Genomic DNA, 15,689 nt, shown 5'->3' with positions numbered 1-15,689 from the left:
TAGAAATAATCTTTTATCTTATGTAAGCCCCTGTTTCTCTTTTATTGAACCCAACCTCAATCTTAACCAATATATCTTAAGTTATATCTAATGTTGCTCAAAAATAAGAAAGCTGTGCTAAAACATTATTTTCCCTTAACAAATGACAATTGTATGTTCATGTATTTTAGTATGAACTAGTTATAGCACCCTTTGCATGGCCTATGATATGCAGTAACTATATCACTCTATCTCATTTGGCAGTGCTGAGGATCAAACTCAGGGCATCCTGCATGCTAGGCAAGTACCCTGCCACTGAGTTACACCCAGCCTCTGCCCATGAATCTTAACTCTCTGTTCTGATCCATTCAGGAAACAGTCACCTTCTTGCAGTCAATACACACATCTGGACATAGGTGACACCAAGTGGCAATCTGAACTGTCTGCATCATTTTCAAGAACTCTATATAAATTAGCCATATGCATGCTCATCATTTTAAAGCAATGAAAGACAATTATAGAAAGTGATATGAAATTATCTAATAGAAAAACTGTGCTGAAATGGAAACTTCCTTAGTGTAATTTCAGTAAGTATCTTTTAAACGAAATCTATAATTTTTCAGAGCAATTCATATAAGCAAAATCCATTATAAATGTAAATTATTTATCTGAATGATAATAACATTTAGCAGCCACCATTATATCTAAGCCATTATGTTGTTGGAGTTAAACATCAGTTTAGTTAGAATTTTTTTTAAACTTAAAAATGTCAAGTTAAAGAATGAGGATTTTTTTAATAGAATTTGAGGAAATATTTTGTAATTTTAGAATGCTCTAGATGAGACTTTCTAGTTATTTCATGTAGCCTCCCCATGCCTACCTTTATCCCAGATATTTTACAGAAAATTAGACTATTAAAATGAAAATGATTTCAATCCAAGTTGACAACTACCATTTTGAGGCATTATAGAAAAATGAACATGAGATTTTAACACTGTAGGCACCTGAACACGAATGAGTTCTTGATCCCTGATTCAGTTTTTCTCAGATATGTTAACTTTAGAATTCTGGGGAAAGTCCAGTATTCTGCTCTCTATTTATTAGACTATTATGTCACTGTACCAAATAAGCTATGAGAGATGCCTGGTCTCTTTATGGATAGTCTGCTCTGATGAATTTTTTACCATGGATCACCACTTCACATTACATGATACTCATAGAACAGTGAGCTTCTAAGAGACACCAGGCAGTAACAAGCCACTTGGATAGAGCATCTGGCTCTGCTGATATTTTTTAAATATTTAAACTTGTTGAGCTGAAATATTTTAAATCAAATATTTTAAATACCTGCCATGCCTATTAACAAGCAATTCTATCTACTTCAAATTCACCCATTCCTGTTAGGGTCCACCAGTAGGGGAAGTAGAGGCATATTTGCCTGCTATTCATGTCAGTGTTGACCCAGCAAAAACCTTTCACCCCAAGAAGCAATTGTCTCCTAGAAATGACATTTGCACGGTCAAGTTACAGCTAGGTAGACTCCTATTCCCAGAAGTCTGGAATCCTCCTTATGCCTGTCCTCTGAGCCATGGAGGTACTAACACTAGGCAGGTGATGTCCCTCTTAGTTTCAGATGACTTCAACCTCTTCCCTTTGTTGTCCCAGTCCTGAGGGTTATATACTGTATTACCCACTGTGTTTCCATCTTGAGTTTTCATTTCTCCATATTAGAGAAGCAATTCTCAATATTAAACTCTATTACAATATCCATGGTGTATATATTTTTCTAACTAGTATATCAATACTAAAATAGTCACCTGTCATTAAGGTATTTACCTTATATAAGAATTTCCCAAAGTAAACTCTCTAATTCCCATCTGAGGTCCAGGATACCTGTTCTTTGAGCTTTTCACATAGCAAAAACTCCTTTGATACACAGCTGACCTTCCAGTGACACAAATTTAGAAAACATGGCTCCCTTAAAGTACCTGGAGAAGGTTATAGGTGGCTCTGGTATAATAAAGAATTGAGCTGGTCTTTGTCTCTTGTCCAGAGGGGATAACCTCTAAATCCTTAGAATTTTCCAAGTGATTAGAGCGTCTTTGTTATTCATGGTGGTCCCCTCAGTTTATGCTAACTCGATGACTCATAAATAGAGGGCAGTCACATCAGAAAAAATCAACCATGTGCTTAGAGGGCTGAGGCTTTGAGCCACATGACATCAGCCCCATCTGGGAAATGGAGGGGCTGCAGATTGAGTTAGATCACTTGAATAATGACTCAATCAACCATGCATGCTTATGAAATAAAACCCCTATAAAAACTATGGCTACCAATGATCAACTGAGTTTTCTGGTTGGTAATTACATATCTATGGCCTGGGACAGGGGAAGCTTCACATTGGATTCTTCCAGACCATTCCCTATATGTCTTCATTGGAATGGCTCTGAGTTGTATCCTTTATAATAAAACTATAATTGTAAGTAGAACACTTTCTTGAGTTCTGTTAGTCATTCTATCAAGATATTGAACATGAAGGGGCAATGAGAACTCTGGATTTGTAGAACCCTGAGCAGCCTGAGAATCCCTGAGTTTGTAGGATGGTCTCTAAAGCAAGGTCAGCCTTATAAGGACTTCCACTTAACATGTGAAGTCACACTATATGTGTGGATTCAGAATTGCACTGTAAAGACTTTATAGAACTTTAGGACTTAAGTTAACTATATTGAGTCCACATGTTAACATATCCTCTAAATGGCCCATCTCATTTCCCCCACTGAAAATTAGGAGTCTAATCTGAGTGGGTTTTAACATGTAATAGTAATATACAATGATTTGAGTCTCTTACATTGATGAAAATGGTTCATTCAATTAAGTGTTCCCTGAAAGCAAATTCCACTGCAGCTGGAATATTATAAATGTAAAATGTTAATGTCATTGTTATGCAGCAGTTTCTAGCTCATATCGTATTCTAATGTTTTCTAAAAATCCACAACACATTTTTGGATGTACCCTCCTTTCTATAACTCCTGCCTTCTCAAAATGCCTTGTGAAGAAATTGGTGGAATTATGGTAAAAGCACCTTGGCTCCTGTATATGTGAACAGTGGTATAGGTAAGTAGAAAACAGGATTACCTGTATAATAGGCTTGAGAGATCTCTTTCATTTGCCTGCTTGTCCTGGTAGTTAGAATTTCAATCAAGGCATCTTCATTTGTTCCAGCACCCTAAAAAGCCAACGGAAATCTAATTTTTAGAACACTTAAAAAACTCAATTTTCATGCTTTTCAGTCTAAATATCTTATTTTATACAGACGAAAGAATACTTTTGGGTAAATCAATATGAGATCTCATATTACTCTAAAGTAGTTTTCAATTCTCCTTACATTTTGGTGTTAAAATAATATGAGGCATCTGTAGTAAACTGACCAAATTTTTTAAGAAAATTTCCTAGGCTAGTGCAAAAATCAATTGAATAATTCTAGGAAGAAAGCATATAAAGGAAAAAGCCTGTGTCATTAAAGATCAGAAGTGATAGTCTAATAGGATTAACCCCACTGGGTGTTCAATCATGCCACTGTGTTTTGAAAGGCCTCTCCAAGCCTTTTAAATGAGCTTATTACTGCACCCCTGTGCTGGGTGGATTAACATGTATCATTCTTTTCACACATGGAGGTTTTCACATCCTCAATAATCTGTATCATGGGTCTGACCAGCTTAGAAACTAGTTACCCCCTCAGCCTTATTTATACCAAGGTCACTGAATCCCACTGTGATTCCAAGGGAAGCCATTTACAATCATACTTGAGCAAACAGGGCCAATGAGACATGTGAGCAGAGACTGAGCTCTGTCCTTCTGGGGCAGGGATTCCTAGTTGCCCCCAACTTCTTTTGTCTTTGTTGCTTAGAAATAGATCCTCCAATATTTAATTTGGCCCCTAACTATCCAAATAAAAGCTGTATTTCTCAGTTGCCTTTGCAGCAAAGTTGATCTATATAATTAAATGCTGGCCAATCAGATGTATATACAAGTATCATGTCCATGTATTGGGAATGTCCTCGGAGGGAATGAAATCTTCTTTTTCCTTTCTTATTTAGTTGATGGGGATGAAGATACAAGGGCTGGATCTTGAGTTGCAATCTTTGAGCAATAAGTAGAAATCACGAGCTGAAGATGGCAAAGCCTAGAGATGGCAGGGTCCTATTTGATAATGGTGGTGCCACAATACTCAGTTCTGAACTGCTTACTTTGGAATCTTTCACATAAACTTTTTCTAATACTTCCTGGTTTATCTATTCCTTACCATTATGCCTGCTAACCTCTCTTCATGTGGTAGTCATATAGACACATGGCTTCACTTCTCTTAACAAGTGTTTGCTGCAAAGAATGTAGTAGGCTAATAGCCTCCAACTGCCACAGCTTTGGATCTGCCAGTTCAAAAAGGTAGGCATGGTGGTGCATGCCTGTAATCCCAGGAGCTTGGGAGGCTGAGGCAGGAGGATCGCAAGTTCAAAGCCAGCCTCAGCAATGGTGAGGCACTAAGCAACTCAGTGAGACCTTGTATCTAAATAAAAATACAAATGGGGCTGGGGATGTGGCTGAGTGGTTGAGTGCCCTTGAGTTCAATCCCCAGTACTCCTCCATCCCCCCCACAAAAATATGTTGTGCTCGTTCCATGCTGCAATTAACCAAGGACTTGAACAGAGCAGAGGTTCTGGAGCTGGGCCATTTCTCTCCAACCTTGGACTCTTGCAGTCTTTGCTCAGGTGCTCCCCATCAGCCTGTCAAGCTCTCTCAGAGTTGCATCATTCACTGAAGTTCTTCTGATTTGAACCTATTTTCTCCCATCTCTTTTTTCACAGGTGGCAGATCCGCATTGCAGCCTGAAGGTTCATCCACCTCCCCTGCTCTGTCTCCTCTTTGTCCTCCAGAGGTCTTCTCACAACAAATCTCTTTACATCTAATTCCAATTTGCCATCTGCTTCTCAGATGAGCAAACCTATTCCACAGAAAAGAAAATAACTCCTATCCTTGGTGGGAGGGCAGAATATGGCCTGTCTCACACCTGGACAACTTTTTTTCTTTTTCTTTCCTTCCTATCAATAAACATGTTAAGCACCTACTTCATTTTAGACTATTCTAGGATCAGAAGATACAGGCTAAGACTGATGAGGTTCCTTGTCATGAGGGAGGTTTGTCTTTTTAAAAAAATATTTTCCTTTTTCTTAAATTTTTTGGTTGTATATGGGCATAATATTTTTAATTTTAAATATTTTAAAAATATTTTTAATTATTTTAAAATATTGATATTTTAAATATTTTTAGTTGTAGATGGGCACAATAATTATTTTATTTATTTGTTTTTGTGTGGTGCTGAGGATGGAACCCAGTGCCTCATACATGCTAAGCAAGCGCTCTACCACTGCGCTATACCACAGCCCCAGGTTTGCCTTTTGAATAACAAAAGGTTCAATTAAAGAAAGAACACTGGCCTGGCGTGATGGTGTCTGCCTGTAATCCCAACGGATAGGGAGGCTGAGGCAGGAGGATCACAAGTTCAAAGCCAACCTCAACAATTTAGCGAGACCCTGTCTCAAAATAAAAAATTAAAAAAGGGTTGGGGATATGGCTCAGTGGTAAAGCACCTCTGGGTTTAATCTCTGGTACCGAAATAAAACAAAACAAACAACAACAACAACAAACAAACAAATAAACCCTGGCTTTTCCTGTATATGACTTGAGGTGATCGATGAAATATTTGCTATTCACTTGACCCAGAAAACCTCACAGAAACCTGCAAATCAAGAGGTTCAAGACTTCATGTCTACTTTAAGACCATCTGTGAAACTGTCCAGGCCAAGGGTATGCATATACCTGAAAAGCAACCAAGATCTGAAAGATGTCACTTTGAAGAAGCAGTATGTACCAGGCCTGATGGTACATGCCTATAATCCAGTGATTCAGGAGTCTAAGACAGGACAATTGAAAGTTTGAGGCCATCCTGGAAACTTAGCAAGACTTTGTCTCACCAAAAATAAACAAATAAATAGATAGATAAATAAATAAATAAAAGTTTTTTTTAAAGGCTGTGCACTCCTGGGTTCAATCCCTAGAACCATTAAAATAATAACAATTTTTTTAAAAGGAAGAGCAACAACAAATGCAATGTGTGCTATGCTGACATTATAATGATGGAGTTTGTAGGGGTGCCAGGTCTAATAGTAGGGCTATTCAGTCAGGGACCCAAAAAGGGTGCTAAACTTTTGCTGTGCATGCTTTAAAATTCAGAGTGCTGCTAAGGTTAGACATTTTTGTGTAGTTTCTCTGGTCATTGAATACATCCAGGTGAACAAAGCACCCAGGATGGGCACCACACTTACCAAGCTCGTGGTGGGATTAGCCCATACATCTGCTCCCCTTGCCAAGCTGAGATGGTCCTTACTCAAAATAAATAAATTATTCCTAAATCAGAAGGGGAGGGTCACAGAAGAAAAAGGTATCCCAGAAGAAAATGAAAAAACCAAAACTTACAGACCAGAAATAAATTCAGCATAAAATAAATGCAAATAAAAATTTTAAAATAATAATAAAAAGAAATCTGAGTTAAGAGTAGAAAATGTCTGGAGGAGAAGCATTGCAGATGGAAGGAGCATGATGTAAATGAATTGCAGAATAGAAATTAGCTTATAATGTTCAAGAAGCAGAGAAAAGGGCTGAGGTTGTGGCTCAGTGGTAGAGCGCTTGCCTTGCATGTGTGAGGAACCAAGTTCTATCCTTAGCACCACATAAAGATAGATAAATAAAACAAATTTATTGTGTCCATCTACAGCTAAAAATATTTTTTAAAAAAAGAAGAAGCAGAGAAAAGGCCACTGGGGCTACATTATTGAATGAGGAGAGAAGAGGAGGTGTAATGGTCAGTTTTAGGTGCCAAATTGGCCAAGCTATGGTTCCCATTATTCAACTGAACACTAATCGAAGTGAAGTGTTGCTGTGAAGGCATTTTGGAAGTCTAAAATCTGTTATCGATTGATGTTAACCAGAGGAGATATTAGACAGATATTCGACTTTCTAGGTGAGTCTGACAGAATCTGTTGAGAGGCCTTAAGAGCCCAGATGAGACTTCTCTGAACAAGAGGTTCTGCTGTGTCAGCGTGCGCTGACATTTCTATTCAGTCCCACAATTGTGTAGCCAATTCCTTACAATAAATCTCTTAAAATAGCTGTCCTGCCTAGTCAATTCTGCTTCTCTGGGGAACCCTAGTTGACAAAGAATTTTTAAAGTCACAGAAACAGACAGGAGCAAAACAAGTTGGATGAAGGTCATTCAGAGATTAGATTTTAAGTATTTGCAACCACTAAAGATTTATGCAGGTGAGTAGCATAATCTCATTTTAAAATAACTTTATAAAATAATTTTGGCTGTTCTATGGAGAATGGACTCAAAGTGGGAGGACATGGAAACAAAGAGACGAGTTGGGATACTGATGGTACAGTCAAGAGATGCTGTGCTTACAACAGAATGGCAGTAGTGGATTTTGAGAGAAATGCAGATATTTTCAGTGGACTTTGGAGTAGAGTTAATGGACTTCCTGATAGATTCAGGACCTCTTAAGTGTAAGGGACAATAAGAGTCCAAACACAGTATAAGGATTTTGGCCTAAGCAATAGAGCTGATGATAGTGTTATTTACTTTCAAAGCCAACAAACCAGAGAATTTGGTCATGTCCAAAAACAAATAAAATAAGAATGTGATAATATTCTTTCAGCCCAGGAACACTTGGGTTCCACAACTGCCCCCTATTTTAGAGTCATCCCACCACTTAAGGAGCACAACCAGAACACCAATGAAGTCCACCCAAGACTCAATCGTGCAATGAAGACAGCTCACTATTTGGCGGGTGGGTGGCAGGTACCAGGGATTGAACTCAGGGGCACTCCATCATTGAGTCACATCCCCAGCCCTATTTTGTATTTTATTTAGAGACAGGGTCTCACTGAGTTGTTTAGCGCCTCACTTTTGTTGAAGATGGCTTTGAACTCACAATTTTCCTGCCTCAGACTCCCAAGCTGCTGGGAATACAGGTGTATACCACTGTACCTGGCAGTATTTTTGATAACATAGTCAAATCCTGCACAGAATTTGCTTGTGTGGAGCTCATACCTTCATGGATTTCTTTAGCTGCTTTGCATCAAACACTGCTGGTGGAGTCACAAGAGCCACCATGAGATGCTTGAAGTGCCCAGAGAGATCACCCTTCAAGTCATCTTTCAGCTCCTAAAAAAAGAAAAAAAAAAAAAAAACAAGGAAGGAATTGTGAAACACTTTTTTTCTAAAGTCATCTAGTAAAAGATGAACGTAAGTATCAAAATCCGATGAAAACATGCCAACACACAGGGAACAAAACAGAAATGCTGGAAGTGTTTCTATGGATATTAATCTGCATTTTATGATTGCTTCCAAAGTGTTTTGTTTTATAGAGGACTTTTGTGTGAGCCACAGTTAGAAATCATATATTAAAATGCATTTCCTGTAACTACTTGGGATTGATCATTACGTGCTGCATATATGTATTGAATTATCATACTCTCCCCTACAAATATGCACAAATGCACAATTAAAATACTTAAAAAATGTATTTCTGGGTCCTTGAGGCTCTCAATACTTAAGATGGGATAAGAGAAGAGGAGGAGGAAGAGCCTTAAAATTCACACCCAGCTTCACTGGTAGGTGCTCTATTCCTAGGTGCCTTTCTTCTCTGTGACTCCAACAAGCTCCAAAGGCAAAGGGGAAGGGAGGACAGTGGTTGGTCATTTGCCTCTGTTGAAGGTGTGAACTGGGAGACAGCAGAAGCCCTTTCCTGGTAACGATAGCAAGGGAAGTCCTATATGGCCATGGAGTGGACATTACTTATTGATATCATCCTTTGGCCCTGTTTTCACACATTACATAAGTACAGTACATCTCCCTTGCCTAAAGGAAAGTAACATGGTTTCTACTTCCATGATTCAAAGGAGTGATACAGAAAAAAAATTTTTTTTCTGCTCCTGATTGTTTTTAGGTCTGACACAGAGGCTGGCAGCCTCCCGGACTATTATGATGATGCAGAACCACACAACCACACCACCAGAGGCACAAAGCAGGACCATGCTCCTGCTGGAACAAATGGAGTCAAAGGTCATCTGCTCTGCTTTAATTGCAACAGGGTTTTTCTTCATTAAATGCTAAGTTCTGCTACCATATGCCTCAACTCAGGACTTTGGAACTGAAACTTTTCTCACATGCTTGCATTCTATTCCACTGTGAGAAATAGCTGTTACCCTTGCCTCCAATCTCCCTCCATATTTGGAAATAATGAAAGATCAATGGATCATTCATGTTCCCTATATATGAAAGTACTGCCTTGCCCAGATGCTTTCAATCTATTCAATTCAATGCATGTTTACAGGCACTTGCTCTGTGCTGTGCATTTAAAGATGAAATAAAACCCTTATCCCTAAGATATTATGCTCATCAAAGATAAAATTTCATTATAATGCCTTAAGTGTCTGATAAAGGGACCTCTGAGAAGGAGTTTTAATGTCTGGGGGCCTGTAGACTATCTCAGGAGATGATGCCTGAGCTAGCTTTGGATGATCACTAGACTTTCTCCATACCCTGACTTTCTCTGTTTCCACACTTTCCTTTTCACAGTTCATTACTGCAGAAGACAAAACAACCTTTTAAAAATAAAAAATGGATTCTAACATTCCTTTGCTTATGAACTTCCAATTGTTCCCTTTTGTCCTTAGAATAAAATGTAAACTCTGTACCAAGACCCAAGGCCCAAGCCTGGACAACATAGAAAAACAAAAAGGTTTAGTTGACAGGCACCTGCAGTCTTAGCTATTGGGAGGTCAAGGTAACAGGATCACTTGAACCAGCCTGGGTAACACAGTAAGGCCCCTTCTCATAAACAAACAAACAAACCAACAAAATAAGAAAACACAGCCACATCAATATTTATAGCAGCACAATTCACAATAGCTAAACTGTGGAACCAACCTAGATGCCATTCAGTAGATGAATGGATTAAAAAAATGTGGCATATATATATACAATGGAATATTACTCAGCAATAAAAGAGAATAAAATCATGACATCTTCAGGTAAATGGATGGAGTTAGAGAAGATAACGCTAAGTGAAGTTAGCCAATCCCAAAAAAACAAATGCCGAATGTTTTCTCTGATATAAGGAGGCTGATTCATAGTGGGGTTAAGAGTGGGAGAGTGGGGGGAATAAGGCAGAGGGATGGGAGGGGAAGGGAGGGGGCAGGGATTAGCAAGGATGGTGGAATGTGATGGATATCATTATCCAAAGTACATGTATGAAGACACAAATTGGTGTGAATATACTTTATATAGAATATAAACAGAGATATGGAAAATTGGGCTGTATATGTGTAATAAGAGTTGTCATGCATTCTGCTGTCATTTATTTTTAAAAAACCAATTAAAAATTTTTTAAAAAAGACAAGAAAGAAAGAAAGAAAACCCAAAGCCCAGCAGTTTCAGCCTCTTTCCAGCTCATCTCTTTCTTCTATTCAATTCTGCATTCCTGCCATACTGGAACTCTTTGTTTCTGCAGTTTTCCCAGTTTGTTTCTGCTTCAGGGATTTTGCATTTACTATACCCTCTCCCCGAGATGCTTTTCCACAGCAGGGCAGAATCTTAGTATTGCTTAGTCTTAGTTGAGAGCAAGTTGGCAACCCCTCACTGACATTTCCTCACCATCCAACTGTCACCAGTCGCCCTCCATCATATCACCCCATCTTTATTTTTTCATAGCACCAATGTCTGAACTTACTTTAGTTAATCATTTATTAATTTTTATTTCTCTGTTTGTTTGCCTGGCTTTTGGAAAAGAAGGTAAACTTTATTTGGATAGTTTTGGGGAAGAAAGGAAGCATCTGCTGTCTGTGCCAGTGTATCCCCAATGTCTAAGGTATCTCCTGACACAGAGCAATATTCAACAGGTGATGAAAAAATAAACCGTGTAGCAAAGACCAAGGTCTCAGTTCTCCTTATGTGGTTTCTAGAATTTGGCAAGTTGTCATTTTCTGAAGGAATTAAGCCTACAGTTACATAGATATTTTAGAATAAGAAGAGAATTTAAAGAATCTAAGCCAGGATTTGTCAGCTCGTTGGTCAATTGTTATGGGGAGCTGTTTTATGTACTGGAGGATATTTAGCAGCACCCCTGACTTCTGTCCACTAAAAACTAAAACCACCCCTCCCATCCCATATGTGGTAATCAAAAGCTTCCATTCCCATTAAGTGTCCTATGGGAAACAAAATCACTCCTGGTTTAGAATGTCTGATCCAAGGTGACCCTCTTTATTCTATAGGTGAAGAAATTGAAGCCTAATCCAAAACTGGGGACTTGGACACTAGGTTCAACCAGTTAAAAGCAAAACCAGGACATAGATCCCAGGTTATTGGCTGGATGCCCAGGGCACGCCTACTACAATCGGCCTGGAACAAAAGATCTGAGGGCACCGTCATGAGGGAGCAACTGTGGTGGAGCAGTGATCATCCCTCTCCACTGCCAGTGTGGGAATCTAATTGTACCTTTCCATATGCTGCTTGATATTCCTTAGCAATCAGCTGCCTCTGGGCCTTTGACCTCTCAGTCAGAATACTGATGAGTGTCTTCTCATCCGTTCCTAAAGGAAACAAAAGTATTTTACTCACCATCAACCCAAAGATGCTCAATATCTGTCCTGAGCAAAAGAAAATGATCAATAGGCTGAAACAAATGCAGAGAGTAAGGCATTTTAGTTTCCAGCTGCCTATGAGGTCCAAATTTTTATTTCTCTGCTTGTTTGCCTGGCTTTTGGAAAAGAAGGTAAACTTTATTTGGATAGTTTTGGGGGAAGAAAGCAAATATTGTCAGTTATTGTCTTCTCCCTTCCTTAGATGAGACAGAGGGAAGAGCACAAAGAACCTTCAGCTTCACCCTTATGAGGTTCAATAATTGTCTTACCACTCTCATCCCCATACTTGACATCAAGGTATTTCTCCCCTAGACAACAGGAACTGACATTTACTGAGAACCTACCATGTACCAGGCACCTTTTTATTCCCTATTTCAGATGACAGTCACACGGGTCCTGTACAGTAGGTAGGACTAAGCTGTCCTAATGATAAAGACATTAACACTTCGAGAGTTTAATTCACTTGCCAAAGTACATAGTTCGTAAGTGATGCAGCAAGACCCCAAACATGTATTTCTATCTCTGGTTTACACCTCTCTCACTCATGCCATACCCATATACTTAACCAATTGTTTGTTAAGTCAAGGATAACATGAGGCCAGGGCTAAGGCTGGCCTTCCTGATAGTGTAGAATTAAGATCATTACGTGAGCTACAGCTAGGTTGAGAAGCTGTGAGTTGGTAAATTGGCTTGAAGGCCTTGGGTATGCATGACAAGAATGCAATAAAGATCAACTGTAACTGCAGACTCAAATTCTCTGTGTTGAGGTGACTAATACACACCTTGTCTACAAATGTCCATGACAGTGGTACATACCTTCCTCAATGAGGGAGCAAAAGGATGTGTGCATTTGATGATCTGGTGGGTCTCCCAAAGGAAGATACTACCTTTCTGTACCTTTGATATTGTATTTTTCTATATTGTTAAGTACAGAGAATTGGATTAAAGCCTACTACACTCTTTGAATCTGATGGACAACTTGACCTTTTACAGCATCTGTGTCATTATACAACTAGATACTTCCCATTGCACATTATCTCAATCTCAGCATGGGCCAGGTGGAAGTCTTTGTATTTCCTCTCTAATTCTCCTTTTATTCTGTTCCTCATCAATAATACAACTGTGGATATCAGCATCCGACAAAAAATCCTGGCAATCATCCTAGGTTCCTTTCTTTTCCTTATTTCATATATTGTAGCAAGTATTTGCATCTCTGTAATTTGTCCTTTCCTCCACATGCCTCTGCTATGTGTCTAATTTAACTAGATAACTTAAATAGCTTCCTCATTTGACCCCCATGTAATTTGTATGTCTGGGAGTTTCTCATCTTTTTATGTCTGTGCATGCTCAAGACCAGTAACAATATCAAGCTCCATCCCAGTCCATAGACTGCATTTGACATATTTCTAACGCAAATGACATTGTGATGCTGGGTTCTGGATACAGAACATTTCAGAGATGATGCTTACAAACAAAACCTCCATCTGGACCTTCAGGCCAAAATGCAAAAACTCATGAAGAAACAATGTTAAGAAAGACAAGTAACAGATTTTAAAGATCATGAATGCATTTAGTTTGACACTACATCACGGAGCAGTCTATGCAACACTGGGTATGATGAGTAGGGAAATCAAAGAGATATGTGAAGAAAGGCTCTCATTTAAAAATGGGAAAAAACAAGAATCTAGTCAGAAATAAAATAAAACTATGCTAACATAAAGTCCTAATCATATATTTCATGAAATTATACAGCCCAGGGGCTGGAGTTGTAGCTCAGCGGTAGGGCACTAGCCTCGCATGTATGAGGCACTGGATTCGATTCTCAGCACTGCATATAAACAAGTAAATAAAATAAAGGTCCATCAACAACTAAAAAAAATTATACAGATGATCCTAACATTCAAAGAGACAAGTAAATAAATAAATAAACCCCTTGCCCTGCTAAACACCAAGCATCATTATAAAATTATAATTGTGACAAGGTGGTATTGGATCCAGGAGAGGTAAATAGACAAATGGATTTACTGCTTAAGAACAAAAAAACAAGGAAACATAAAATAGAGTGGCAACACAAATCAGAGTGGAAAGGATAAGCTTTCCAGTAAATTGTGCTGAGACAAACATCCATATGAGATAAAATAACATTAGATTCTTTTCATCATTAACTGCAGATATTAGCTCCATATAGATTATAAGATCACAGTATAAAAACAATTTTAAAGCTTTGGGTAAAATTCAGGGGAATATATTTATGACCTAATTATACAAAAGATAAAGCAAGCATAAATCTGAGAGGAAAAATATCGACAGACTTGATTTTACAAAAATGTAAAGCTTAACGCAATATAAGTTACTATAACCCACATTAACAGAAAGCTATAGATGAGAAGATATTTCCATGTTTTTCAATTTGAAATAGGCTTTGTATCCAGAAATTATAATTTAAAAATCTCTTGCCATTCATGAAGAAGACATTCCCGCTGAAAAGAAAGGATAAAATATCTGAAGAAGATGAATAAGTATTGCATGATAGAGGATGCAAATAAATAAGAAAGGAAGCTAAGAGCATCAGTAATCTTATATCTACATAGAGATGAGAGGAAACAAACACACATAGAATAACATACAATTTTAGATCCAGTCAATCAGAGAAACTGCATAGTACTACAGTATTTGTGAGAATATGGAGTAAAAGGAAGTCTCATACAGTTCTGGAATTGATGCTAATTTCTGTATTCAGTTAGGAGAGCAGTTTGGCAAAATTTCTGGTTAATCTGAAAATAAGCATCCCCTTCCACCTTGAAATTCCAATCCTTGTCATAGTCTAGAGAAATGCTAGCAAATGTTGTGATGAAACATAAGCAGGAATAGTCATTGCACAGTATTTTTATACTGTAATAGAAAAGAATTATAGGCAATTTAAATGTTTTATCAATATTCCCATTTTATGATGCAACACAGAATAGACTACTATGCAGTTAAAATTAATGAACTAGAGCTAAACATATCGATGAGGATAAATCTCAAAAACATTGTTTTAAAGGGATAAAAACAAATTGCAGAAAAATATATATTATAATTTCATTTTTTACTGCTTAACTCCATATAAAATAGTATGTACATACATACATAATATGGCATTGAAAATTTCATGGAAATAAACTGTAATTTTGGATGGTAATTATCTTTACGCAATGGGGTGGGGATGAAATCTAGGAAAAATTGACAGAGATCTTATCTATGCTTTATGATGATGATGATGATTGTTATGGGCAGCAGCAGTGGTGGTAGTAGTTTTTAATATTAAATAAACATGGCAGATGTTATAGTTAATAAAACTAGGTTCTCTATGCTTTTCCTCTCTCTCTTTTTTTTTTGGTGCAGGGGTTACCAGGGATTAAACTCAGGGGCACTCGACCACTGAGCCACATCCCAGCCCTATTTTGTATTTTATTCAGAGATAGGGTCTCACTGAGTTGCTTAGCACCTTGCTGTTGCTGAGACTGGCTTTGAACTTGTGATCCTCCTGCCTCAGCCTCCAGAGAGTTTGGGATTACAGGCATGCACCACCACACTCTGCATCCTCATTGTTTTTTACTTTTAAAAATCCTTGACAATGTCTCTAATTGAGTAAACCAACGTGGGCAAACTGAATTAGTGAACTTTGAGAATGTAACTTTCCTGATTATCTTCAGCATCACTTACCAAGTCCTCTGATGGCCTTATGAATAGCTTCAGCATCCACCGATGGGCTGAAGCCTGGATAATCTCTTATTGTTCCTCGGGATCCAACCTAGGAGGTAAATATTTGAAAGTCTCACTAGTTCAAAATAGCATTTTATTCTTATTACTCTCATATGCATATGGGACACATGTAACAGACCCAAAACTTGCACACCTTCCTGCCATTTTCAGGAGTGGCATAAGAAAGTCTCCCCTCCCTAGACATATAG

The 15,689-nt window shown here is 38.1% G+C and overlaps 1 protein-coding gene across 3 annotated transcripts in view; it reads right to left on the bottom strand.

The window, feature by feature from the left end:
* Anxa3 (annexin A3) overlaps nt 1-15,689 on the bottom strand; it is a 56,517-nt gene that overhangs the window by 19,071 nt on the left and 21,757 nt on the right. For all 3 annotated transcript variants that reach the window (XM_046459221.2, XM_046459229.2, XM_058584327.1), the window contains exons 3-6: nt 15,442-15,529; nt 11,591-11,685; nt 8,144-8,257; nt 3,115-3,205 (exon numbers count right to left, since the gene is read on the bottom strand). In XM_046459221.2, the coding sequence (XP_046315177.1) occupies nt 3,115-3,205; nt 8,144-8,257; nt 11,591-11,685; nt 15,442-15,529 (388 nt within the window). The remainder of the gene's footprint in view (nt 1-3,114; nt 3,206-8,143; nt 8,258-11,590; nt 11,686-15,441; nt 15,530-15,689) is intronic.

This window comes from Marmota monax, unplaced genomic scaffold (genome assembly GCF_021218885.2).
Source record: "Marmota monax isolate L192 unplaced genomic scaffold, Marmota_monax_Labrador192_F-V1.1 WCK01_AAM20220418_F8-fsc00112, whole genome shotgun sequence".
Taxonomy (NCBI): domain Eukaryota; kingdom Metazoa; phylum Chordata; class Mammalia; order Rodentia; family Sciuridae; genus Marmota; species Marmota monax.
This window is presented reverse-complemented; position numbering and strand designations above follow the sequence as displayed.